We start from the raw sequence: 26,160 nt of genomic DNA, 5'->3' as shown, positions 1-26,160 counted from the left end.
CTACTTTCATTATCTCTCTTGCTTGAACCGACTGGGTTTTTCCTATGACAACTCTTTTGCTTTACGGATTGAATTTGATTGACTTTGACATTTTTTGCTTGACTCAGACATTGTTATTGATAACTCTATCACCTACAAAACTTTGTGATTTCCCTCCATCTTTGAATAAGAACGATGTCTCCCACCTGGGTCAAGCATTGTGAGCAATGCAAGAGTAAACTGTCCAAAACAGATGGATATAGCAAATGTTGGATGCACCTTAGAGAAAGCTATAAAGTTCAGACCTGTTCACACTGCCAAGTCTTTATGCCTCAGTTGAGAAAAAACAGGGGCAAGGCTCAAACCACTCAGTGAATTCAAAACAGAAGGTTCTTTTGTCTCTCCTGTGCCACCCCAATTCTTTCTACGCCCTCAGCCCCATGTCCAAATGTGGCCTTGGCAGCACCTTCTTCTACTTCCTCTATGAGAATCGCAATAAGGAGGTCTCTGCAGGAGGCATTGCAGTCTCAGGCAGAGGGCAAAATCAAAATTTGAACTTTCAAATGAATCACTTGATAAACCGGCCACCCCTGAGAAGACTGTGAGACTGACCACAGGAAGGATGAAACCTCCAAGAGGTGCACTAAGGAGAAACCCCTCACAGCTTCCCCTTCGTCAGATGAAGACCCACTGATCACTGTCACGATAGGCTCTCCTCAATCTTTTGTATCTTCCCTACCATCCATAGCACAAACTGCCACTGTTTCCCCTCATGGACACAAAGACCCAGGTGAAGATCATTTGGAAGGAGAGCTTCTTGACTCCCCTCCTCTGTCAGGTCTTGCAGACACACTTGTTAAAGCATGTCTGAAATGCAAATCATACCAAATCTTTTTCTGATGTTACAAAGTATGTGAATTATCCTCAAGAATATTGATTTGTTTTACAGGCCTCAGGAGGGGACGATGAAATCCAACAACTGCAAAAGGCATTGCTAGATTATTTGGAAGAAAATACAGAAACTGATGCATCATTAGTGGTATGTTTTCTGAATGAAAGTCTGTTTAAGAGAATATTTCATCAGAAATTGCCTGTAGAAAATATAATTTTGGAACTTCATTTCACATTGTCTTTTGTTTCAGTTATATATGTTATAAACTAATTTGAAATTATCTCTAAAACCTCACTCATATGACCAACACAGAGCATTGGAATCACATTGGAGATCTGAAAAGAAAGTGAGTGATTGAGGGAGAAACTCTAAGGGCCAGTGGCTCCTTCACTGTTCTTCTGTCACAAGCAGGGAGATGTTTTTTCAAGGAGATACATACTTTACTATTTCAGAAACAGCTTGGGTTTTTTAAAGGATTGTGGTTTTAACACAAAGAAAAAAGAACAAGGCTCTGATTGTAACATACTTGGCAGTATTAAAAAACATAACAAGCGTTTTTTCCAACATTCAAAAAACTGCAAAAGAGAAAGCATAGGTCGGAAGAAGTTTACCTTCTCCTGATATAAACAAAAAGTTTGAGGAATGGAATTGGGAGTGGTATCTTGGTATATGTGGTGGTGTTGCTTTCTTAGTATGTTATGTTGAAGTTGTGTAAGTGCAGGTTAAAATATTTGATCCTTATTCTGGAGAGCAGGCCTTTTTGAAGTTATTCAGAGATTTTAAGAACTTAGTGCTTGTTCTCTTGCAGATTCCCTTTCTTTAGTTCGCATCATAGAAACTTGTCCTTTATATCAAGTTAGAACACTAATTCAACTTTCTCTTTATTGTCTCCATCAATTATCCCCAGTTCTTTGTGTGTGTTTGGTAGAGGGTGCCTTCACATTTTTGAATTAGAACTCCAAGCAGGCGTGATCTCTTGTTATGGGAATTATAGACCAAAACATAGAGAGAGAAGTAGGGCTGGCTTTAGCACAGCAGGTTAAACACCAGCTATAGTCAGTCTTGTCAGTCGAAAGGCTGCCAGTTCAAAGCTGGTCAGGGTAAACTCCTTAGCCCCAGCTTCTGCCCACCTAGTGGTTCGAAGGCAAAAGTATGATTAGATAAATAGGTACCACTCATTAAAAAGTGGGGGAGGTATTCTGAGGCATCCAGAAGGAATACCAGCGATTAAGTCCAAAGGAGGAAGTTATGAACTAGCTGTTTGGTAGGGAGATGGAGCGACAGCACCCCCTGCCACCTGCGGCCGGAATCGAGCACGATGCCAGAAAGATGGGGAAAGCCAATATATATACTTCCTATCTATGTAAAATTGTCTGTCTAGTTGTCTATAAAATGGCATTGAATGTTTGCTGTATATGTATGTTCTGTGATCCATCCTGAGTCCCCTCCGGGGTGAGAAGGGCAGAATAGAAATACTATAAATAAATAAATAAACAAGGTACCTACTTTAAGGGAATCTAATATACACTGAAAGGCAACAAGTCTCAAGGGTTCCAGAAATAGTCTTTGCAATCCCTGTTTGGAACTACCATTGATAGAAGGGGGTACCTTTGTCCACTAAGTTTCTATTGTACCACATAACTGTTGCCCTTCTCCATTATATGAAAATACTTTAGTTTGTTGGTTCTGCTTCCTGCTATACTAGAAGTCCTGCATTTTATTGTCCAAAGACACATACAAATAGCTCCTGTACTTTTAAGAAATTACATTTAATAAACAATAGAGGTAATTGGCATGGTGTAATGGTTTGAGTGTTGGACTACTGCTTTGAGTTCAAATCCATGCTCATCCATGGAAACATACTAGTGACCCGAATTAAGTCTCACACGTTCAACCTCAGAGGAAGGCAAAGAGTTTCCAAAAAATGCATAGTAACATCACCTTATGTCACCATCATTCAGAAAAGATTTGAAAACATACAGGAACCATAGAAATTGAGTCTATAATTATTTTCTTCTTTGAATCCTCTTGTAGTGTGTACAGTCCAGAAGCTAAAATGCATTTGTAAATTTAAAGTAACTTGGACAAACATGGCTTTTTAGTTAATTCAGTTAGTTGGAGATAACATAATTCTTTGGCTTATTCAAAGGAGTAAAAGGATTTTGGTACTTCCAGCTGAGTTACAAATTAAAATTTACAAGAAAAGTTGATAAAACAATAAGTAAAATTGAATAGTTTTGAAACTTCATCTTGTAAAAAGTTGTTTCCAACACTTCTTTTTTTTTCTTCTTGTTTTTTTGTTTTATTTTTCTTCCAATACACTTTCCAGTTTTCTCGGAAATTTTATATAGCCCAGTGGTTTCGGGATACTACTATGGAGACAGAAAAGGCAATGAAATCTCAGAAAGATGAAGATTCATCTGAAGGAACACACCATGCAAAAGAGGTTGAGACAACGGGACAGATCATGCACAAAGCAGAAAGTCGTAAAAAATTTCTACGCAACATTATTAAAAGAGCACCTTCTCAGTTCAGTACATTAAAGTGAGTTTTCCCACATTGTTCATCATTGTGTTCATTTTTTAAATTTGTTTTCTTGTATTCACATATTTCATTGATCAACAAACCCGAAGTAATAGTCTCCAATTTTGTTACAGGATGAATTCTGATACTGTGGATTATGAAGATGCTTGCTTGATTGTTCGTTACTTGGCCTCTATGAGGCCGTTTGCCCAGAGCTTCGATATTTATTTGACACAGGTAAACTGTGCCAGACGTCTTAGTGAAATACAGTTGGTTTCCTGGTTCCAAACGCTTATGCGGTAGTGTGCAATATCTGTTCATTGTTGAGCGCAGGTATTTAATAGGTCATGATAACACCATATGCTTCATTTTGTGTCTACTACATCAACATTTTCTTTATTCTGCCTGCATTTTATATTTCCTTGAAGTATGTTTCACCTCTGCATTTTTATGACACCGTGATCCTGGAACATTGTCATAAAAGGACAGTGGCAGAAATGTCTCCAGAAGCTTTTACCTGTGTTTATTTGCTTTCCTTTTTTTAGGAATGTAGCATCAAAAACTGTGTAAAGCTGCTTAATAATTCTAGGTAGAAAACCATTTCAGTAGTTTGTTTGCTGTGCATGATGTCATGAGTATGACCACCATTCAATGAAATTGAATTCATAAGAACATGAGCATGTTTGACTGTATCACCATATTTGAATTCCTGAAGTATCTTACTCTTGCCATGATGTGCAGTTATTTGGCGATTACAGTATTTCTTAACCAGAGGAAATAAGGGTGTGGGGAGAGGAAAGAAATAGTGAGATACAAACTTCTAGAACCTGCCTCATAATTATTTCTGGTATTATAAACAACGTCTCACTTAGCTGTAAGTTACAAGATGTATTACTGATATACATTATGTCATGTAACAGGCTTGCCCAACCAGCCACCAAGGATGGCTATGGATGTGACCCAACACAATATCATAAACTATTTACACATTATAAGATGATGATGATTATTATTATTATTATTATTATTATTGTTAATGTATTTATTTTTGTAACTCGATTGCATGGTTTTTGAGTGCAGACTTAGTAGTCAACAATGGAACAGACTGGACTAATCAGAGTATGTTCTGTCCACAAATATCAGAATATTATCTGTAATTTGCATTATAATTGCAAACAGTTCAGCTAGAAGAAATGAAAAAAAACCTGTTAAAATTATTTTTTACTAATAAAATAAAGAATGAGAGGACTCTGTTGTATTGTCGCTCATCAGCTATCATTAATGTTAGTGTATTTTCTGTGTGGCCCAAAACAATTATTCTTCTGTGTGGCCTAGGGAAGCCAAAATATTGGATACCCCTGTCATACAAGATGCCATCTTCTCTGTGCTACTATTGGACAGTCTTCATGTATTGTAGAAGTCAGACCCTCTAAAAATGTAACTGGCTCAAATGTTCCAGGCTCTGTCTGAATACTGTTTCTTCCATTTAATGACTGCTTGACCATTTATCAGTGAGCCAGTGCTTACTGCAGCGAGTTCTGTATGAGGAAAATACCTGACTATGGGATGAACAGAATAATGAGCTTCTTTGTCTTCTGTTCTTCTCTCATACCCTCAGATATGTTAGGAGGAACTCCTGCCTTTGGTAAACTTTGTGGTCAGTCCATTAACTCACAGTTTCAACTAGCATGATTGCTTCTTGCTGCTTGGAATTTTCCCCATTCATATTTTTTTGGCAAGTGTCAGAGAGTGAATGCACATGTACAGTCCCTGTAGGTGAATGGAATAGGGTATAGGGTGTTCTAATTCCTGAAAGCGTCCCAAGCACGCAAAACTGGATTTGAAAAATATTGGAAAACAACAGGTTGCTTCTGTCTCTTCCAAACCTCTGCAGAATATAATAGATCTTCAATGCTATCTTCTGTGTGTGTGCCATAGAGGGTTTGGGGAGGGGAAGTTTATTCTTTATCACACCAGAGCATGGATCCACTTTCAATACAGTTTTTGCCTCCAGCAGAATTTTGGGGCTTGTAGTTTAGGGAGGAGCCTTTAAACTGCTCAGCCAGGTAGGTCCTGGGCCTCACTAAACTACAAACCTCAGAATTCTGCAGGTGGCAGAAACCAGATTCTGCAGATGGCTCTCAACCTGTGGGTTTCCAGGTATTTTGGCCTACAACTCCCAGAAATCCCAGCCAGTTTACCAGCTGTTAGGATTTCTGGGAGTTGAAGGCCAAGACATCTGGGGACCCACAGGTTGAGAAACACTGCTCTAGTGTGATGAGGTCCATAGTGCCTTGGTTATTTCATTATAGCAACATTTGCAGACTCTTTTTGTCAGTGCATTCACAGTGAGTGAATGAAGGTGGTACAATCAACAGGCTTACCAAGTGCTCTTTTTGTGAGGTTATCCTAGATTTCTAGTACCTGGTTTTTCATTTCACTTTAATTCTAGCATGTTTTTCCAGCTTCATATTTGTTCAGTAAGTACTGTCTACTTTCCAAAAGCAAATAAAATGCCAATTTTTGTTTTAATAGATTCTGCGTGTGCTTGGTGAAAATGCCATTGCTGTTCGAACAAAAGCCATGAAGTGTTTGTCTGAGGTTGTTGCTGTAGACCCCAGCATTCTAGCCAGGGTAAAGAAGGAAATAGTCTTTTAAATATACATACATTCTTCTGTTCTCAAAAACGGCTTGTCATTTTTTCTTATTGGCATTTTGTTTTAATTCTATCTCATGCATATAGCTGGATATGCAGCGAGGTGTCCATGGCCGGTTAATGGATAATTCCACTAGTGTACGAGAAGCAGCCGTAGAGTTACTCGGTCGGTTTGTGCTTTGCCGCCCACAGCTTGCTGAACAGTATTATGACATGCTAATTGAACGAATACTGGTATGGTTATTTTTATATTTGGCTATTTCATAAATTGTTTTGCTCCTAATTCTTAGGAAAGACCATAAATAGGAAAGCATTCCAATTATAAGGCATTGGAAACATAGCCATAAGTTCTGATAAGCATATCAGACAATATGCTAGATTTTTTACTCCCATTTCTAGGAACCTTCTATAACTCAACTGCTTCTATTTACTAATATATAATATATGAATTATAACTCATATTAATTGATATTTCTTTTCACTGTAAAGTTCTGAATCATATTTATTTATAAATCTTCATAAAATTTAAAAATAACTTTCTTTTGTTTCTCAGGATACTGGTATTAGTGTCAGAAAAAGAGTCATAAAGATCCTTAGGGACATCTGCATTGAACAACCAACATTTCCCAAAATTACAGAAATGTGCGTGAAAATGATTCGCAGAGTCAATGATGAAGAAGGCATTAAGGTACAGAAAAAAAATAACATACATACGTAAGTTACACCTCTCAAGGCATACTTGAGATTCTCTTTTTCTTTCCAAATGCCCAGTACAATTGGCTCTCCTCATTTGTGAGGATTAGGGGTGCTGGACCCCTGCAAATATGAATCCCCCCCGGTGCATTCTACAGACTGCCACTGTAAAGATCTCCACATCACTCTGAGGCTTCCTCTGCTGCACCTCCTCTGCCTCCTGGGACTATGACACTGCTGCAAAAACCTTCTTTGGTGTTGTCCTTTTCCTTGTCATCCTCTCCATCTTCTGTCCCAAGCCATACTTTGACCAATATCTCCCTTTCCCACTTTGGCACTATGACACTGATGCCTCACTCTTGGGCTGTTTGTGCTGCTCCCCACCACCTCACTCCACTGCCACTTTCACTTCTTAGCCGGCTTCCTCTTCCTTCTTAATTTGGATCTGGGTATGGAGTTCTTGTTTTATCGCAGCTTTCCTGAGGTGGCATTGCTCACTCATTTGCTGGTCAGGCCAATTGGAGAATTTTGGAAGGGTGCATATGTGCGTGTGAGTATAGATGTCCAGAGAAGCAACCTGATGGCGGGAGCTGGTACTGGATGAACCTTCAGAACTGAGCTCAGTAAGGCACAGGCCTTCTGGTCCTTCTGCTGCACCGGCTCCACCAATGCACCATTTTGTGGCCCAGAATCCCACTCTCTGTATTTCAATCTGCAAGAGCTTTAAGAATTGCAGTGGAGGGAACAGGAGACCTGCACACACTCAGGTTTGCTCAGAAAGAAGGATAGGAAAGATGGACAGAAGGAAGGAGAAATAGGGGGGATGTGGATTCAGCAGCTGGCCTTACTTCCACCTCCAAACAGCCTTCCTTTTGGCTCCCACTCCATTCCCACACCAGTGAAGCCAAAGTCCCCTCTTCTGTGATCTAATTTTTCTCCTGGATGGATAGATGGAATGAAGGTCAAAAGAAAGATGCTGACTGCTCTTCTCTTGACCAAAGAAAGGTTCTCAATCTTTCCTCAGCCAAGAGATCATGTAATGTGACTCTTCCCCTCTCGGCCAGAGAAGAACAGAGTTGTTTCTTGAGCAAAATAAGCATGGATAGCCAGATGTACCTTCTCAACTGAAGAACAGTGTTAAGCATGGTCCACCCTTTTCAGCTAAAGAAGGACGAATGCCTTTCTTCTGCAGACAGGCATATTAAGCCAGCTGTGCCCTTCTCAGCCAAAGTGGCATTGGATAGCAGCAGTCGAGGAGGCAAATAATCCATGAATAATCAAATCTGCAAAAGTTAAACTTGCAAATATGGAGGAATGGCTATAATTTAATTTTCTGTCAGTGATATCTCAAATGTTTCAAAGTAGCTGCACGCAATAACATCCTGTGGAAACTTACTGGCAACACATGGGATGCAGACCCAAAATTAATAAGAACATCAGCCCTAGCCTTGTCTTACTCAACTGCCGAGTATGCCTGCCCTGTTTGGCATAGGTCTGCTCATGCAAAGCAGGTGAACATAGCATTGAATGAAACATGCAGAATCACAGGATGTCTTAAATCTACACCTGTTGATAAACTCTACAGGCTAGCTGGCATTGCCCCCCTCCCTCCCTTGGCGGCTGGTTGGGCAAGCCTGTTACATGACATAATGTATGACGGGAAGTTGCTGCTAAATGTGAGAGAAATAAGATTGAACACTGTGAAAGCCATCCACTACATGGCTACCAGCCTCCTCCCAGTAGACTCAAATCAAGGAAAAGCTTTATGAGAACTACCACTCCTCTTGGAATCCCCCCAGCAACAGCAAGGGTATCCCTCTGGGCAGCTAAACCAGGAAATCCCAACTAGATCCCCCCCCCAAGGGGCAAGCCAAGACTGGGCAACTTGGAAGTCCCTGAACAAACTCAGAAGTAGAGTGGGCAGATCAAAAGACAACCTGGCAAGATGGCACTACCTAAAAGAATCCCACACCTTGTGTGACTGTGGAGCAGAACAGACAACTCCACATCTGTATTCTTGTCCACTATGCCCTGCCCCATGTGCAGAGGAAGAATTGTTGGAGGCTACAGACAGTGCCATTGCTGTTGCCCGTTTCTGGTCAAAAGATATTTAGCTGCCTTTTGATACAAAATAATAAATAAATAAGTGATATCTCTAGTAGAACACTAGGGTTTCTGAAGTTGGAAAACTTTTTCATGTTAATTTGTGTCATTAAGAACTCTTTTTCCCACTTAGAAACTGGTAAATGAGACATTCCAGAAGCTGTGGTTTACTCCAACTCCTCATAATGACAAAGAAGCAATGACCAGGAAAATCCTCAACATTACGGATGTGGTATGTGTTAGTAGAAATAAATTGTTTCCCTTGACTAAAACATCAGTTGTAGTAGTGTGTCCTTGTCACATTTATTGCCTGTAAGAGAACTGACGATACAGGTTTCCTCCAACCTGCCTCCTAGTATTGTATTGGAAAAAACTATTTGAGGGCTGAAAGTTCATGTACCCAATAGCCTCAAAGCAAATGCTAGGCTATGTAGTGCACATCTGTCCCAAAGTATTTCATAGAGTTGGTCCTTGGTATTCACAGATTCTTTATCTATGAATTTAGTCATCTATGGTTGGGATGTTGTCTGGTTGTTGCAGAAAAGTATTTTGGTGGGAGACGATGTACTTTTATTCTCATTGTAAAATTCTGTTTTTAATTGCTGCCATCTTTCCTAGGTTACTTTGTTTTATTGTTCTAAACTTTTTAAAAATAATCATTATTTTTATAAATGTATTGTATTTTTATTTATGTTGTAAGTCACCCTGGGTCCTCCTATTCTTAGAGAATGGCAGAAAAATAAATAAATGAGTGTTTTTTTTCCAGTTTATGTTGTAAGTCACCCTGGGTCCTCCTATACTCCTATACTTAGAGAACGGCAGAAAAATAAATAAATGAGTGTTTTTTTCCAGTTTTTAAAATGAAAAGTATGAATCCTTATATAATTTTAAAATATGCCAAGTGGCATTTGATGCAGTGGAACACTTTTGTCATAATTGAATACTTTAAAAACAGAGGTTATGTTTTGAGTACTGCTGTACAGAAAGCAACTGTTTTTCTTGTGAACAAGTACACCACTTTACAAAATTCATCAGGAAATTGGTCCTTATTCCAAAGGTCTTGTGTTTTGAGTTTGAGGTAAAAATTGACTTAGGTTAGAGCTGTGGTTCTTAACTTATGGGCCATGAGGATGAAAATCTGGTCTGTGAGTGTCCTTCTTCTTTATTTATTTTATTTTATTTATTCTATTTCCACTCCTTTCAGTCCGCCTGCCACTCCTTCTTTGTCACTGACCAGCCCCGTCCCCTTGGATAGACCACATCAGCTCTAGCTTATTAAATATAGTTTTCTGTGGGCGAGCAGATGGTGACTACTGGATGGCATATGTTCTGTGTCAGCAACTAGAGCTGATGTGATCTATCCAATGCAATTTTCTGAACCAGCACCCTAAATAACCAAATAAAATCTAAAGTTGACCAAAAATTGATTCGTAACCCTTTTGGTACTAATGTTGGGGAGTGGTCCCTGTTTTAAAAAAAAAAGGTTGGGAACTACTGGTTTAGAGGGAATGTGAAAACACGTGCAACCTAAAGTAATAGTTATGGAGGCAGAGATTACTTCTGTTCTGTATGTTAAACTTTGTGATGTTATATTAAAATCAAGTTAACATTAACAGTTATTCACATAAGCATCTTTATATTTATTTTCCTAGGTTGCAGCTTGTAGAGATACAGGGTATGATTGGTTTGAACAGCTTCTTCAGAATGTAAGTAATTAATTACTAAAGGATATGTTCTCCTTATTTGTGTGTATATTTTAGTAGAAATAGTGTGGGTTTATATTACTGTTAACAGCTAGGAAATGTTAAGGAATTAAGAGATCCGTTGTAGTCATTGCCGAGTTAGTGCTTTCAAGGCAGCCAGCCAGCAGAGAGCACTAATTGCTGTATCTGTCAGAGGAAATAATGAGGGGGGGCATGTTTGAGTATAGCACAACAAAGTTCGTTTAATACAGAGTAAAGGGTTGCTATGCTGACCTCATTATTATGAATCAAGTAGTTCTGTCAGTTGTAAAGGTAACTCTTTTGTCAGTTTTTTTTTTACCAAGTAGGCCAGCCAGGGGACACCAGTTGAGAGGGCACAAACATGCTTGTGAGGGTTCAGATACAAACCCTATTTAAGGGGAACATATGAATCATTGGTAGTAGTTGTCAAAAGTACTTTGAAGTCTTAAAAACATTTGAAGCCCTTAAAGGTGTACATTTTAATGTTGTCAAAATCCTATGTAAGCCCTCAGCTGGAGGGCAGAGACACAACTTTCCTTGCTGGAAAGCTGCACTTGTGCTTCTGCTAGATCGGGTTGTTTTAGCCGGTAATGTTTCATCCTATACATGAGACGCATGATGTTTTGTAGTGCTACTGAAAAAAATGTTTTACAATAGAATGGGTAACTGATGGGTTTTTCAGGTCATTATAGCCTCTCAGGAAGACATTGGAGGGAAGCACCTATAGTGTAAAATATTTTTAAATGCTCAGGAGAGGAAAGTAATCTGGGAACCAACTTGTTCTGCATCTCCTAGACCAGAAATGACTCAAGATGGAGCGAAAGCATGGCAAAAGAGATGGGGGGGGGGGGTGGATCCCTCAGCAGCAAAAATTATCCTGTGGTGGCCTATGGGGTACACTACACTGAAAGCTTTGTAGTAGTTCTGTATAGGTCAACATGTGGATGACAAGCAGATGACCTAAAAGTCAGCCATACCATAAACTTAATGCATTTTGATACCTCCTTAATTGTCATGGTTCAATGCTATGGAATCGTTGAAATGGTAGTTTTACAAGGTTTTTAGCATTTTCTGCCAAATAGTATTGGGGCCTCACCAAACTATGACTCACATGATTCCATAGCATTGAGCCCTGACAGTTAAAAGGCCTTAGATGCACCTTGAGTTTCTTCCAAATGTCATAAAGGAATATTTCCTTGACTAATACTCATTCATTTTTATATAAGTGCCTTCCCTGCATTACCTAGTAAACAATGACAAAACAATTAAAAGAACTGCCAAAAAATATTGGCAGTTCTTGTAATTCATAGAATGATTAGCTGGAAGGCAGTTAACTATTACTTTACAGTTTATTCTCTACTTTGGCTAAGAGAAAACCTGTGAAATATCTTTAGAACACTCACTTAAGATATGTAAGCCTGATATGGCAAGATGATCACTGAATGTAGAACATGTTGGTCCTCACAAACAGGATAAGCATTACGTATTGATGACAGTTTGCCCAACTATTGATCCAGTGGTTCGCGTGATACTTGTTTCAAATTATTTTCAAAAATTACTTCACATGTGATTTGGCAAAATGGTGAAAACTGTCTTCCAATAGTCCTTTGTGCAGATGGTTTGTATTTTCTCTGATTCAGCCATCAAATATAATCTTTCCTATTTTGCAGTTGCTAAAATCTGAAGAGGATGCCTCATACAAGCCTGTGAAAAAAGCCTGTACGCAGCTAGTGGATAATTTGGTTGAACATATTCTAAAGTATGAAGAATCTCTTGCAGGTAAAATATTTGCTGTTTAGGCCTTCTTTGTGGTTAATAGGAAAGCTCTTAATAAAATCAAGGTTCTTTAGTGGCTGTTTGAAGAAGTTTTTTTTTTTGGTAGAGGTGGATTTCTTGTTTTGTTTGTCAATGACAAGTTCTGCGAGGGAACTGTTGATATGGAGAAGACAGCACATGTAGATAAGAATGTTACAAGATAATGTGCTCAGAATTGTAACTATTATAAATAAAATAGAGAGATTGTTTTGTGCTTTATGTGTAATATCATTTTAAACCAAATCAGAAATGTGAAGTCCATCTAAACAATATTCAACAGTCCAAGTTAACAAAGATCTGAAGACATGGATAATGTACACAAATTCACTGTTCCTTTTTAAGACTTCTGAATCTCATCAAAATCTTTAAGTTGATGTGTCATACTATTCCATATGTATGAATGAACAATTTGAGTGCTCCAGGGGCCACTCCATATTGAATTTCATGCATGCCATGTAGTCTATGCTCTGTCAAACCATCCCAAACACATCTTCCAGATGTGTATCAAATAATAATAATAATGCCTAAATTTTATATTGGGGAAAGTTCATCCAACTGTTTTCATTCAAAATGATGACATATAGAACCCTATTTTATTTATATAGATAAGTATTCTTTTATTTCTTTTTGTAGATTCTGACAACAAGGGTGTGAACTCAAGTCGTCTGGTAGCTTGCATAACCACTTTATTCTTATTCAGCAAAATCAGGCCCCAGTTAATGGTCAAGCATGCAATGACCATGCAGCCATATCTTACCACTAAATGCAGCGTAAGTACACTCTTCCTTCCAGGTACATTGTTTCTGGTCATGGTATATTGCATTTATGATTGAAGTGCAAATTCGAAGCAGCAAAGATAGTTGGTGTATGTTTTACTATTCAGCAGCAGGTTAAAGTAACCCATTTGTCATCTTGACAATTTTTGTTGCTCTTATTTGATACGAATGCCTTCCATTGAGTATTTTCCAAATTTGGTGTTGTTTATTTTATGTTATATTGTGGGTAATTACATTTTGCTCACTGCATCTGAGACTGAAAGGTTCCTAGAAGCTCTTTAATTAATTAAACATTTGCAAATTGGCATTTGACCCAATGCCCACCAGAAACCATTTCCTTGTGAACACCAAAGCTTTAAATATCATGTTTCTTCTGGTGTTCTGATTGTGAAACACCAAAGCTTTAAATATCATGTTTCTTCTGATTACTGGGAGAAGAAGGTTGTGGATACTCTATGGACTGCATCCTTCTCACAGGCTGGACCCTAACCCTAACCCCAAGTCTCTTTGAAAATATTATTTTAATGTTATTGTAGAATTCATATTGTTACCTAATTTGTTATCTACTTACTACAGGGTTTTCTTGGGAATATATGTTCATAAGGGGCAGTATTAACGAATAAGAGCACAGCAAAGAAGTCTAATCAATTGCATTTTTTCTTTCTAGACTCAAAATGACTTCATGGTAATCTGCAATGTTGCAAAAATCTTAGAACTGGTCGTTCCATTGATGGAGCATCCAAGTGAGACTTTTCTTGCTACTATTGAAGAAGATCTCATGAAGCTTATCATCAAATATGGCATGACAGTAAGACCTGACTTCTGCTTAAAAGTTGCACTCATTTCACCACAATGCAGAACGTTGTGTATTATTTGTGTATTTATTTATTTCTTCCCTGGGTAATTATTTAGGTTGATGGTACTGATATGACTGAGCTCTACATTTAAAAAAAAATTTAACTCCCATTTCACTGTTCATATGTTTACTTTACACTTGTAAGCTACTTAGTATATTATTTTTGTAAAATAAAATTAATCTAGAAGTATGTCAAAATCATTACTATGCCATCTTAAAAATAGATTTTATCATCTCTTAAATTTGAGAAGAAGTTCCTTATTGTGATCAATGGCTTGTGTCAGATATTATCTAATAAATTATTGTTTTCTACTTTTCTCTTAGGTCGTGCAGCACTGTGTCAGCTGTCTTGGGGCTGTTGTTAACAAGGTCACACAGAATTATAAATTTGTATGGGCTTGCTTTAATAGATACTATGGTAAGTTAAGTATTGGAGAATGTGGATAAAAATTATTGTACGAGTTGATCAATGCTTATTGTGAAGAGATAAACTTTAATACAAATTTGCCTCTCCCTTCAGGTGCACTTTCAAAGTTGAAAAGTCAACATCAAGAAGACCCAAACAGCACTATACTCACAGCAAATAAACCAGCACTCCTTAGATCCCTTTTCACTGTTGGAGCACTATGCCGGCATTTTGATTTTGATCAGGAGGATTTTAAAGGCAACAGCAAGGTAAACATACTGTTCTTATTTTCCTGCTGCTACACTAAAAATAAATTTGGGTGAGCTGAAATCCCTGAGGCCATCACAGATGGAAGGGACCATAAGGGTCCGTCTAGTCCAACTCCCTGCAATTCAGGAATACACAATCAAAGCAGTCCTGAGAGGCACCATCCAGTCTCTATTTAAACACATCCAGAGAAGGAGATTCCACTACAGTCTTCCTAATGTTTAGGTGGAATATCTTTTCCTCCACTTTGAATCCATTGCTCCATGTCCCAGTCTCTGGAGCCACAGAGTAAACGTATTCCTAGTTACGTTAAGTGGAAATGAAACTTACCTAGGCTTCTGTATTGATTATCTTTGTTGTTCCCTCTTTAATCAGGTTAACATTAAGGACAAAGTGCTTGAGCTGCTGATGTATTTCACTAAACATTCAGACGAGGAGGTACAGACGAAAGCCATTATTGGTCTAGGTAAGAACTACAAAAGATCTGCAGTCTTTATTTTTTCTGTGTTTGACAATATTTAGAGCAACTGTTGTTACATTTTGGCGCTCTATGAGAACATATTGCATTTTAAATTACTCAGTATTACTCTATGCAGTTCAGTGGGAATATAGTGCTTCTGATATTGTGGTAGCATCTGTGTTATATATTTAAACCTAAATGGTGTTGTCATCAACTGTATTTATACACACACACACACATACCTACCTTAAACTTTTGCTATATCCTGTCTTTAAGATGGTAGGTAAATATCCCACAGTTCTAGCCCCCTGCCCCCAATCTTATTCAAGAAAATAAAATCATAACAAATCTCTAGCAAACGGTGAAATGATTCTTCAGCAATATAAAGCAATAAATTAAAAACAGTTTAGACCAGGCATGGGCAAACTTCAGCCCTCCGGGCATTTTGGACTTTCGGTTGTTAGGAATTGTGGGAGTTGAAGTACAAAATATCTGGAGAGCCGAAATTTGGCTATGCCTGTTTTAACTTGAAAACCGAGTTTTAATGGCTTGGAAAAATGACCAGCATAACTTGAATAATTGCATTGTGAATTTTGATAAGGAGGTTGAAATGAAGTAACCTGTAAATAAAAATGTGGACTAAGATTTCCCTTTTTAAAACAATGCTGGGTTTTTTTAACGAACTTTTTAAAAAAACTGTTTCAGGAACAAGATTTATTAAATTCTCCCTTCCCTCCTTTTCTTTCAGGGTTTGCATTCATACAACATCCAGGTCTGATGTTTGAACAAGAGGTGAAAACGTTATACAACAGCATTCTTTATGACAAAAACAGCTCTGTAAACTTAAAAATCCAGGTGTTAAAAAACCTCCAAACATACCTGCAAGAAGAAGATACGCGTATGCAGCAGGCAGATAGAGAATGTGAGTGGTGATCATTACTCAATTAAGGGAAGAATGTTTAGTACTCATAGAACTGTTTTCAAGTCAACCTATAATGTATATACACACAGCGACATGTAATATGTACTGGCAGCAAGTTTAGATATATTTCAGTAACAAAATATCCAGGATTCACACATGCAGGATAGACATGGACTGTAGATTAAGAATATTTCTGAGTAAATATCTAGTTGCCAGTAGGAAACTAAAATAGCTGCAGAAGGTGTGGACTAGAATTGTTCTCTTGAAGAGTTTGTTTCTTTTCCATGGCAGACAACCCTCTGACACACGTACACACACGCATGTTGCTTTAAACAAGATTCCTGAGAAGCTCTGGTTCTCCTTTCAACTTTATGTGACATTTTAGTCAACAGGTTGGAAACCTTTTCTCCCCAGCCAAAGATTGACTATTTTATAATAATAGTATTTGCTGTTTTTAAAATAATGTATTGGGTTGTGTTGTATAACAACCCAATATGTATGAGCCATCTTGAATCTCCGTGGGGGAAAAGCATGGAAGAAATACAGTAAATAAATAACATAATAACATAAATAAATAAGACCTGGTCTTAAGATGCTCAAGAGACCCAAAAAGCCCCAGCAACCCCCCCCCCCCCCATTTAAAAGAGTTATTGTGAGCTCACTGAAAGCACACACTGACTGTAAACTTTATAGCTGAGATGGTAAACTTACTGACTGAAAGGTTGGTGGTTCAAATCCAGGGAGGAGGGTAAGCTCCTGCTGTTAGGCCCATATCCCGCCAACCTAGCAGTTTGAAAACAGGCCAATATAAGTAGATCAATAGGTACCACTTCTGTGGGAAGGTAACGGTGCTCCATTCTGTCATGCCAGCCACATGACCTTGGAGACGTCTATGGACAATACCTCCTCTTTGGCTTAGAGATGGAGATTTATTTATTTATTTATTTAAAGCATTTATGTTCCACCCTTCTAACCCTGAAGCGGACTCAGGGCGGAGCATAACATATATACGGCATACAATGAATACCGGAATAAAACAAACTATAAATATACACAGACATTAAAAACAGTATCCAATTTAAACACAAATTGTTAAAACCATCTCAAACCAGCCATACCAGATGGTTTCCTGTTATTACCTTATTGCACTATTCCAAAGGCTTGGTCCCACAACCAAGATTTTACCCTCTTTGTGAAGGACAGGAGGGAGGGGGCCGATCTAATCCACCAGGGAGAGCGTTCCATAGCCAAGGGGCAATCACAGAGAAGGCCCACTCTCTTGTTCCTGCTAGTTGTGCCTGTGATGGTTGTGGGACCGAGAGTAGGGCCTCCCTGGAGGATCTTAGTCTCCACGGTGGTTCATAGAGGGAGATGCGTTCAAACAGGAAAACTGGGCCGGGGCCATTTAGGGCTTTATAGACCAAAGCCTATAAAGATGAGCACCACCCCCCAGAGTCGGACACGACTAGACTTAATGTCAAAGAAAACATTTACCTTTACCTAACAAATGAACAAAACAGCACCCTTTTGAGCCCATTTGCTCTCCACTACTCACCCCCAATTGCTGGGTGTGGGGGGAGGAATGAGTGTGCAGCCTGTAGACGGTAATTGGTGGGAGAGGCAGTTGCCCATTTTTGTTTTAGGATAATTAGTTTTCTAAGAAATTGGACAAAGAGGCATGTAGACTTCTCCTTTCTAGCCCCTCTTGAGCTGTACTAAACCACAACAGAAATTTTGTATCATGAAACAGCAAACATTTCCTCTATAATAATTAAATTTCCTGTTAGAGAGGTAGCAAACCAAATGCCGCATGACATGTTGTGAGACCTGTTCCCAAATGTGTGTCTGAAGCGTGCCCTTTGGTCCTAAGAAGAGGCAGCTAGCTGAGAAGAAGATACAAAGAGACACATTGACATATCGATTATGCTGCTCAGGGATAGTAATAGGGTAATCATGTATTCATATATAATGTGGTAAAAACGTTGGTTTCTATTTTCCTCAGGGAAAAAGGTAGCCAAGCAGGAAGATTTGAAAGAAATGGGTGATATTTCCTCAGGGATGAGCAGCTCCATCATGCAGCTGTATCTCAAACAGGTCCTTGAGGCTTTCTTTCATACGCAGTCCAGCGTCCGTCACTTTGCTCTCAATGTTATTGCACTGACGTTAAACCAGGGTCTTATCCATCCAGTTCAGGTATGTATTTGGCAGGGTTAAGACTGCAGTCTTGCAGAGACCAAGTCCATTGAACTCAGAGGGGCTTACTTCTTAGGAGAGAGACAGAATTGTGCTGCAATTCTTTTTCTCTGCGTCTTTACTATTCTGTGTTGAGAATTTTCTGCATGCTCAGCAAAAAGGCAATTCGGGGATATATGTCTATATATCTATATCTATATCTATATATATCTTACACCTGTGCTTAATGTCTTATAAATACTGGGTTTTCAATATTACTTGTTTCATGGTAACTCACAAAATAGTAGATAGTGTCCTATGATAACATTTCAGTAGTGTCTCCATTATGTGTTTATTAAATTTATATCCTACCTTTCCCACTGTAAATAGTGATGCAAAATGAGCATCTATAAACATAGCTCTATAAATTTAGCCTCAAAAATGAGAAACTGTAGAAAGGGGTGGAGGCTGGTGAAAGGGGGGGAAAGGCTATCTCTGCATGCATTTTAGAATAAGCTTTCAAGCAGCTTCTAGAGCAGGTGTGGGCAAACTTCAGCCCTACAGGTGTTTTGGTCTTCAACTCCCACAATTCCTAGTAGCCAGTAGGCTGTTAGGAATTGAGGGAGTGGAAGTGCAGAACACCTGGAGGGCTGAAGTTTGCCTATGCCTGAACTAGAAGTTGGCAGTGGTTTTTAGTTTTCCAAGACCTGTCAGATCTCATTGCTTCATTTCACATGTACATATTGTTAATTTTGGATAAAACTTACTGAAGTACACTGAACTTCTGAGAATTTTTTCATGGATTTGGAACCTGTGCCTATTCTTTCCACGTTATTTCAGTCTCTGATACCAACGTTTATATGAAAAAGTAATACACAGGAACCTCATTAACCGAGGCATACCTGTATTCACAATGTGCTGTTCCAATTCAAGTCAAGCAAATATTCTGATTGGATTGGATTGGATCAAGCCCAAACTGTATTGAGAGCCATTGCCAATCCTGAATTGGTTCCTAAACCAAATTGAAGAACTCTTGCACTCTTGCGTGACAGGTGTGGGATATCGGGACTATAATGTATTTGTAACAATAGTAACTGTGTAGAAAACAATTGGACTAAAATAGTTATATCTGTTTACATCTTAAAGAATAATATTCCTGGTATTTTCCTTCCAGTGTGTCCCATACTTAATAGCGATGGGCACAGATCCAGAGCCTTCTATGAGGAACAAAGCTGACCAGCAACTGGTGGAGATAGACAAAAAATATGCTGGATTTATTCATGTATGTATATCTGTTCTTTTCACTTACTTTTTCTAGTTTTAAAGCGGTTGTGTTTTATCTTGGTTCTGAAATGGTCAAGAAACATGCGCACTTCCTCCAGGTGTTGCTAGATTACAAGTTCCAGCAGTTCTAGGTGCCATGATCAATGGTGAAGACTGCAGTCCCAATAGCATCTTATGGGTGGGATTATTGTTGCCATGATCTAAAAGTATATAGATCTAAAGAGCCAGTTATGTCCTATATTCTGTAGATAAGGATACACATTTTCTCTATTCTCTGCTACCACTATAGACATGATGTTTGAACCCAATGTTCCTATCTATATAAAACATTCCTGAAGCATATGATGCAGAAAAACTGTTAAGTTGAACAGAACAAAATATATTTATAATTCAAAGCAAATATTACATTTGTGCCCTTCTCTTTTTGAAAATGGGTAACCAAGAATTAACTAGGGGAAATGCAAACTAAACAATGGTTCAGACTTTTTTTGTTCAGACAATAAAGATAAAGAGATTATCCATTCTTTGATTTTCAGATGAAAGCCGTGGCTGGCATGAAGATGTCGTACCAAGTCCAGCAGGCCATCAACACCTGCTCCAAAACCCCAGTGCGGGGCTTCAGGCAGGATGAATCCACCAGCGCTTTGTGCTCCCATCTGTACTCCATGATCCGGGGGAACCGGCAACACCGACGGGCCTTTCTCATTTCCCTGCTCAACCTCTTTGATGACACATCTGTGAGTGCTCTGCAAACTTTTTGCAAACATGTAAAGCGCGTTGGCTGATATTGAGGTCTTAAACATGTCAATGGCTTAAAATAGCATATTTTTATTTATTTTTAGAAGATTTATTTCTCTATTAAATACCTTTCTCTGTGTTCAGTTTGGGTTGGTAGCTTGCATTTATTAATTCAGTATTGGCATTACTAATTGTACCTGTTCCTAAATAGAGTTCACGAGCATATTTATCTGCTTTAAATATAGAAGAACTGTGAGAGTTGATAAGTAGTTGTTCAGAAGGGTTTGCACTATGATGCCTTCATTTTATGCTTCCTCTTGACAGAAGTGAAGTGAGCTCTCTATCCTCCAGTTGCTTTATAACAGAGATGGACAAACTTTGGCCCACCAGGTGTTTTGGACTTCAACTCCCACAATTCCTAACAGTCTACTGGCAGTTAGGAATTGTGGGACTTGGAGTCCAAAACACCTGGAGGGCCGAAGTTTGCCCTCCCCCCAAATGTTTGATGGGTTCTTTGTTTTCTAGTTTGGCTTCTGCCATGCTTAGCTGGAGAGAATAGGAGCATTCAAGGACAGGATCCCATCCTGACACATCTCAGTGGCTAAAAAGCTGGGATAGGCTTAGTAACTTCAGTATGAAATGATTTGGTATTTAGCTTGTTAGCACAAAAATAAAAATTAGTTTGGATGCTTATTTTTTTTCTTTACTTTCACAGAAAACAGAGGTCAATATGCTTTTGTACATAGCGGACAATCTAGCCTGTTTTCCTTACCAAACCCAGGAAGAACCACTTTTTATAATGCATCATATAGATATTACGCTATCGGTTTCTGGTAGTAATCTTTTGCAGTCTTTTAAAGAGGTAAGTGAAATTATATTTTATTATTCATGTTGTTATTTTTGATATAAGCTCTCATGGCTACACATTGTATCTTCAGTCATTCTGCATGGGTTTCCCCCCTGGATTTTTACTTTGTGTACTTCTTTGGGAGGCATTCAAACTTTATTTATGTATTTATTTCGCATATTTGTATCCCATCCTTCTCACCCCCAAGGGGGGGACTCAGGGCAGCTTAACAGGCAACCAGTCACTTCAAGGATATCATCCATCCATCTTGCCCTTGGTCGGCCCCTCTTCCTTTTCCCTTCCATTTTCCCCAGCATCATTGTCTTTTCTAAGCTTTCCTGTCTTCTCATTATGTGGACACAGTACTACATCTTTGTCTCTAATATCCTTCCCTCCAATGAGCAGTCGGGCTTTATTTCCTGAAGTATGGACTGTTGGATCTTCTCAGGGTCCAAGGCACTCTCAGAATTTTCCTCCAACACCACAGTTTGAAAGCATCTATCTTCCTTCTCTCAGCCTTCCTTATCATCCAGCTCTCACATCCATAGGTTACTACAGGAATACCACTGCTTTAACTATGCAGATCTTCTTTGCCAGTGTGATGTCTCTACTCCTCACTATTTTATCAAGATTGGACATTGCTCTCCTCCCAAGAAGCGTCTTCTGATTTCCTGGCCACAGTCTGCATCTGCAGTAATCTTTGCACCTAGAAATACAAAGTCTGTCACTGCCTCCATGTTTTCTCCCTCTATTTGCCAGTTATCAATCAGTCTTGTTGCCATAATCTTGATTTTTTTAATGTTTAACTGCAACCCAGCTTTTGCGCTTTTTTCTTTCATCTTGATTAGAAGGCTCCTCACCTCCTCCTCGCTTTCAGCCATCAAAGTGGTATCATCTGCATATCTAAGGTTGTTAATGTTTCTTCCAGCAATTTTAACTCCATCCTTGGATTTGTCAAGCCCCGCACATTGCATGATGTGTTCTGCATACAAGTTGAATAGGTTGGGTGAGAGTATATAACCCTGCCATACACCTTTCCCAATGTTGAACCAGTCTGTTGTTCCATGGTCAGTTCTTACTGTTGCTACTTGGTCCTTGTACAGATTCCTCAGGAGAGAGACAATGTGATTTGGTATCCCCATACCACCAAGAACTTGCCACAATTTATTATTATCCACACAGTCAAAGGCTTTAGAATACAAATATTGGTGGCTCACCTTTTGGAAAGGTGTGCTACTAGTGATGTTCAGGAAGACTGACGTCTTCTCAGCCCGGCTCTGTGAAGATGTCTTGCCCAGTGAGCTGCTTTTTATCTGTCTTTCCACAACAAATACTATAAAAATAATGCTTTTAGCTACTGATCAAATATGTACTATTAAAGTCACGAGGAGAGCAGCTCAGTACAGAGCTACCACAGTACAGATCTGGTAAAAAAATTAAAAAATCAGCATTCACAGTGACTTGGATGGATGGATGTGGGTTTCTGTTCTTTTTCTTCAGAATTCTGTGTTTCGCACTTGTGAATGACTGTTCCCCTAATCACTGTTGTTTTAATGCATTGTGTCCATTTCTCTTTCAGTCTATGGTGAAATATAAAAAAGAAAGGAAGCCGTCATCAGATGAAGAGAGCGAGAGTGAAAGTAATAGTGAGAGTGAGAGTGAAAGCGACAGTGAAGAGGAGAGGCACAAACCCCGGAAGTTGCGGAAACGACCTGGGTCTGATTCAGACACTGATGACGAGAATGATATAAATTCTGTCATGAAATGTTTGCCAGAGAATTCAGCTCCTCTGATTGAATTTGCAAATGTCTCCCAGGGTATTTTGTTGCTCTTGATGTTAAAACAGCATTTGAAGAACCTCTGTGGATTTTCTGATAGGTAAGGATTGTATGTGTGATTTAATAATCCCTTGTATCCACATTACTAAGATTAGTAAGTTATAGTACCCAAGTAAAGATAAAATTCTATTTTTGGAGTTTTGGTTTGCAATACTTAAATAATTTTGATTAGAATATCTGCTTTCAAACGAAAGAACAATTTCCTAATTTCTACTATTTGTTTTCTCCTCTTGTTACAGTAAAATTCAGAAATACTCACCCTCTGAATCAGCAAAAGTATACGATAAAACGATCAACAGGAAGACAACAGTTCACTTCCATCCGAAACAGACTCTGGACTTCCTTCGCAGTGATATGGCTCATTCCAAGATCACAGAAGATGTGAAGAGGAATATAGTCAAGCAGTACTTAGATGTAAGTGTTGAGATCATGCCTTTCATATGTACTAGGGTTGGTTCCAGGAACTCCCCCGCCCCCCCTTGGCTGCCAAAATATGTGGAAGCCCAAGTCTTATGATAAACAATGGCATATTAAAATGGTGCCCCTTATATAAAATGAGAAAACCAAAGTTTGCTTTTTGGAATTTCTAAAATACATTTTCAAGCTTCGAATGGTGGAAACTGTGGATGCAGAATCCATGGGTACAAAGGGCCAACTATGTTCTTCATCAGTTTTATTTATAAGAAATTTGGACTCAAATTTTTAAGTTCTGATGTATTTGTATTACTTAGAATAGAGATAGCAATTGTGGCTTTCCAGATGTTGTTTAAAGTCAGCTTCCAGCATTTCCCACAGTTAACTATGTTGCCTAAAGTGGCTAGAAATTGCTATCGAGTAACATATGCAGGCCCCATATTCCCACCTCTAATTTAGGAGCTGAACAAGTGCCATAGTGGCATTGGGTTTTTTCCCTCAGAGGATGGGGAATGAGGCAACAACTTCAAGTTACAGTGACTTTTACAGGCACCACCACCAACCCCCTCCCCCAGTTTTTGACTACTCTTTTTCCAACATTTTGTTGTTTCAACAGATAAAAATTATTGCCATGTTCAGAACTTTTAACCCCTAGTTTCATCTTTGAATCACTGCTGCTGCTTTGGGGTGGGGGGGGGGGGAGCTGCTTTTTCTTTCTCCCAGTGAACTTGGGACTATCTAGTAGACTTGGGCCCGGATCAGTTTGACCAAAATTTGTTTGTAATATTCGGTAGTTCATTTCTTATAATCCCCAAGAGACAGAATGGGGAGGAAGAAACCGGAAAGTTGAAGTTTTCCACCTCTCTGTTTCTCATCCACTAAAAAGCCGGGTTATGTCCATGCTCTGATTGGCTGAGAATGGATAAACTGGCGACTACAATTCCCAGAACCCTTTCTTGTGGTTTGTCTTACTTAAAAAATGTTATGGTAGAAATTCTAAAAAATCAGTAATTGGTGAGCCTTTACAGTTTCCTATTTTAGCCAGTGGGCCGAATCTTTACCGAATGAAAATGGCAACTCTCCTCCCGATTCGAGTAACTTCCCGGTAAACAATGAGGGATTCACTGAAAACGGACCCCGAATCGCCCAAGTCTATCTAGTATTTACCCTTGAATTTGTAGGTTGAAATAACCTGGGTTTTACTTTTCAACTTACTCCATTTTTTGACATTAGTCCAGTCACTAACGTGTCAGATAAATGGGAGCTTCCTGTACAGCAGATTTGCTTGCTGAAGAATATTTGTGTTCTCCAAAAAAATTCATTTAAAGACTTAGTGTAATCTTCAGATTATATTAGGTTATATTTCTTGCACACGGTGGCCTTTAATATCTTGCCTGGAAACTTGCCATATATTCTACTCTCAAATTCTTCATTTCTCTGATAAAAGATTTGTCATATGTGAGTAAATATCTGCCTTCACCTACTGAGGACCATACTTAATAAGACTTTAGTTTTTAGATATTACACATAAGACCCCCCTCATCTATATTTAATCATGTTGACAACTTTGGATAAAAGGGACAACGGCAGCTATTTTATCACTACTTGACAAGCCATTGGGAACTAAAAGTGAGATAAATTGTTGTTTATTGTGTTGTTCTAATTAGTTCAAGCTAATGAAAAAATGAACCATTTGTATGCACTTTGTATATACTGCTTGCTTGGAATCATAGTTGGAAGAGACCACAAGAACGATCCAGTGTAACCCCCTGTCATGCAGGAACACACAATCAAGTGCTCTCAACAGATGGCCATCTAGCCTTTGCTTAAACCTTCCAAAGTAGGAGACTCCACCACGCACCGAGGAAGATTATTCTGCTGCCGAATAGTCAGGACGTTCTTCCTAATGTTTAGGTGGAATCTTTTTCTGCAATTTGAACCCACTGCTCCGTGTCCTAGTCTCCAGAGCATCAGAAAACAAGTTTCCTCCCCTCCTCAAGGGGACATCCTCTCAGATAAACAAACATGGCTGCCCTGTCCCCGCTCAGCCTTTTCTCCAAGCTAAACATACCCGGCTCCCTCAGCCATTCCTCACAAGGCACAGTTTTCAGACCATATTCCATTTTGCTTCTCTTTTAAAAGCAAGCCATAAAAGGCTGATGTGTCATTTTTCTTTCTCTTTTCCTTGTCTTGTGGTGCTTTTGAGAATGCTTTGTAATTTGTCCCCAAACTTTCCCTTTCAGTTCAAGCTCCTAATGGAACACTTGGATCCCGACGAAGAGGAAGAGGACGGGGAAGTGTCGGCCAGCACAAATGCTCGCAACAAAGCAATTACCTCGCTGCTTGGAGGAGGCAGCCCTAAAAACAATGCAGCTGAGACAGAGGATGATGAGAGTGATGGGGAGGATAGAGGAGGAGGAGGAGGAGGAGGAGGCACTTCAGGGGTGAGGCGGAGGAGGAGTCAACGTATTTCGCAGCGTATTACGTAAAATGATTTTTTTGTGCTTATAAATGTCAGTCTATAATAAACTGTACACTGAGTAATGTAATCCACATGAAAAAAGAAACATTTTGTAGATAGAAATTCTTAACCGTTTATACAACATTTTGTAGAAAGTTTTAACAAAAAACAATAAAACATAGAAGAGATTTTATCTAGTATAAAAAGAATTAATTTTCCTTTGGAATGTACTGTGTGTATCCTTTTTATTGTTGCCACGTTTTTATGTAGCTTTATGATTCATTTGTACATATAATTTTATATATCAATAAGAGTTAAAAAGACACGGGTACAA

At 38.8% G+C, this 26,160-nt stretch overlaps 1 protein-coding gene across 4 annotated transcripts in view; it reads left to right on the top strand.

Annotated features, from left to right (window-relative positions):
- The window catches only part of NIPBL (NIPBL cohesin loading factor), a 149,219-nt gene that overhangs the window by 121,884 nt on the left and 1,175 nt on the right, over positions 1-26,160 (top strand). For 3 of the 4 annotated variants that reach the window (XM_060761405.2, XM_060761401.2, XM_060761402.2), the window contains 22 exons: positions 929-1,018; positions 3,201-3,415; positions 3,529-3,631; positions 5,930-6,028; positions 6,138-6,284; positions 6,604-6,738; positions 8,980-9,078; positions 10,499-10,552; positions 12,241-12,349; positions 13,019-13,155; positions 13,829-13,969; positions 14,342-14,435; positions 14,538-14,692; positions 15,066-15,156; positions 15,899-16,072; positions 18,075-18,265; positions 19,419-19,526; positions 20,065-20,265; positions 20,982-21,128; positions 22,693-22,991; positions 23,191-23,365; positions 25,609-25,809. In XM_060761405.2, the coding sequence (XP_060617388.2) occupies positions 929-1,018; positions 3,201-3,415; positions 3,529-3,631; positions 5,930-6,028; positions 6,138-6,284; positions 6,604-6,738; positions 8,980-9,078; positions 10,499-10,552; positions 12,241-12,349; positions 13,019-13,155; positions 13,829-13,969; positions 14,342-14,435; positions 14,538-14,692; positions 15,066-15,156; positions 15,899-16,072; positions 18,075-18,265; positions 19,419-19,526; positions 20,065-20,265; positions 20,982-21,128; positions 22,693-22,991; positions 23,191-23,365; positions 25,609-25,809 (3,165 nt within the window). Of the gene's footprint in view, positions 1-928; positions 1,019-3,200; positions 3,416-3,528; positions 3,632-5,929; positions 6,029-6,137; positions 6,285-6,603; positions 6,739-8,979; positions 9,079-10,498; positions 10,553-12,240; positions 12,350-13,018; positions 13,156-13,828; positions 13,970-14,341; positions 14,436-14,537; positions 14,693-15,065; positions 15,157-15,898; positions 16,073-18,074; positions 18,266-19,418; positions 19,527-20,064; positions 20,266-20,981; positions 21,129-22,692; positions 22,992-23,190; positions 23,366-25,608; positions 25,851-26,160 lie in introns of all 4 variants that reach the window. The other variant, XM_060761403.2, reaches the window with a different exon arrangement.

Source organism: Anolis sagrei, chromosome 2, assembly GCF_037176765.1.
Source record: "Anolis sagrei isolate rAnoSag1 chromosome 2, rAnoSag1.mat, whole genome shotgun sequence".
In the NCBI taxonomy this organism is placed as follows: domain Eukaryota; kingdom Metazoa; phylum Chordata; class Lepidosauria; order Squamata; family Dactyloidae; genus Anolis; species Anolis sagrei.
Note: the sequence above shows the minus strand (reverse complement) of the source record. Positions and strands in the feature narration are given on the sequence as shown.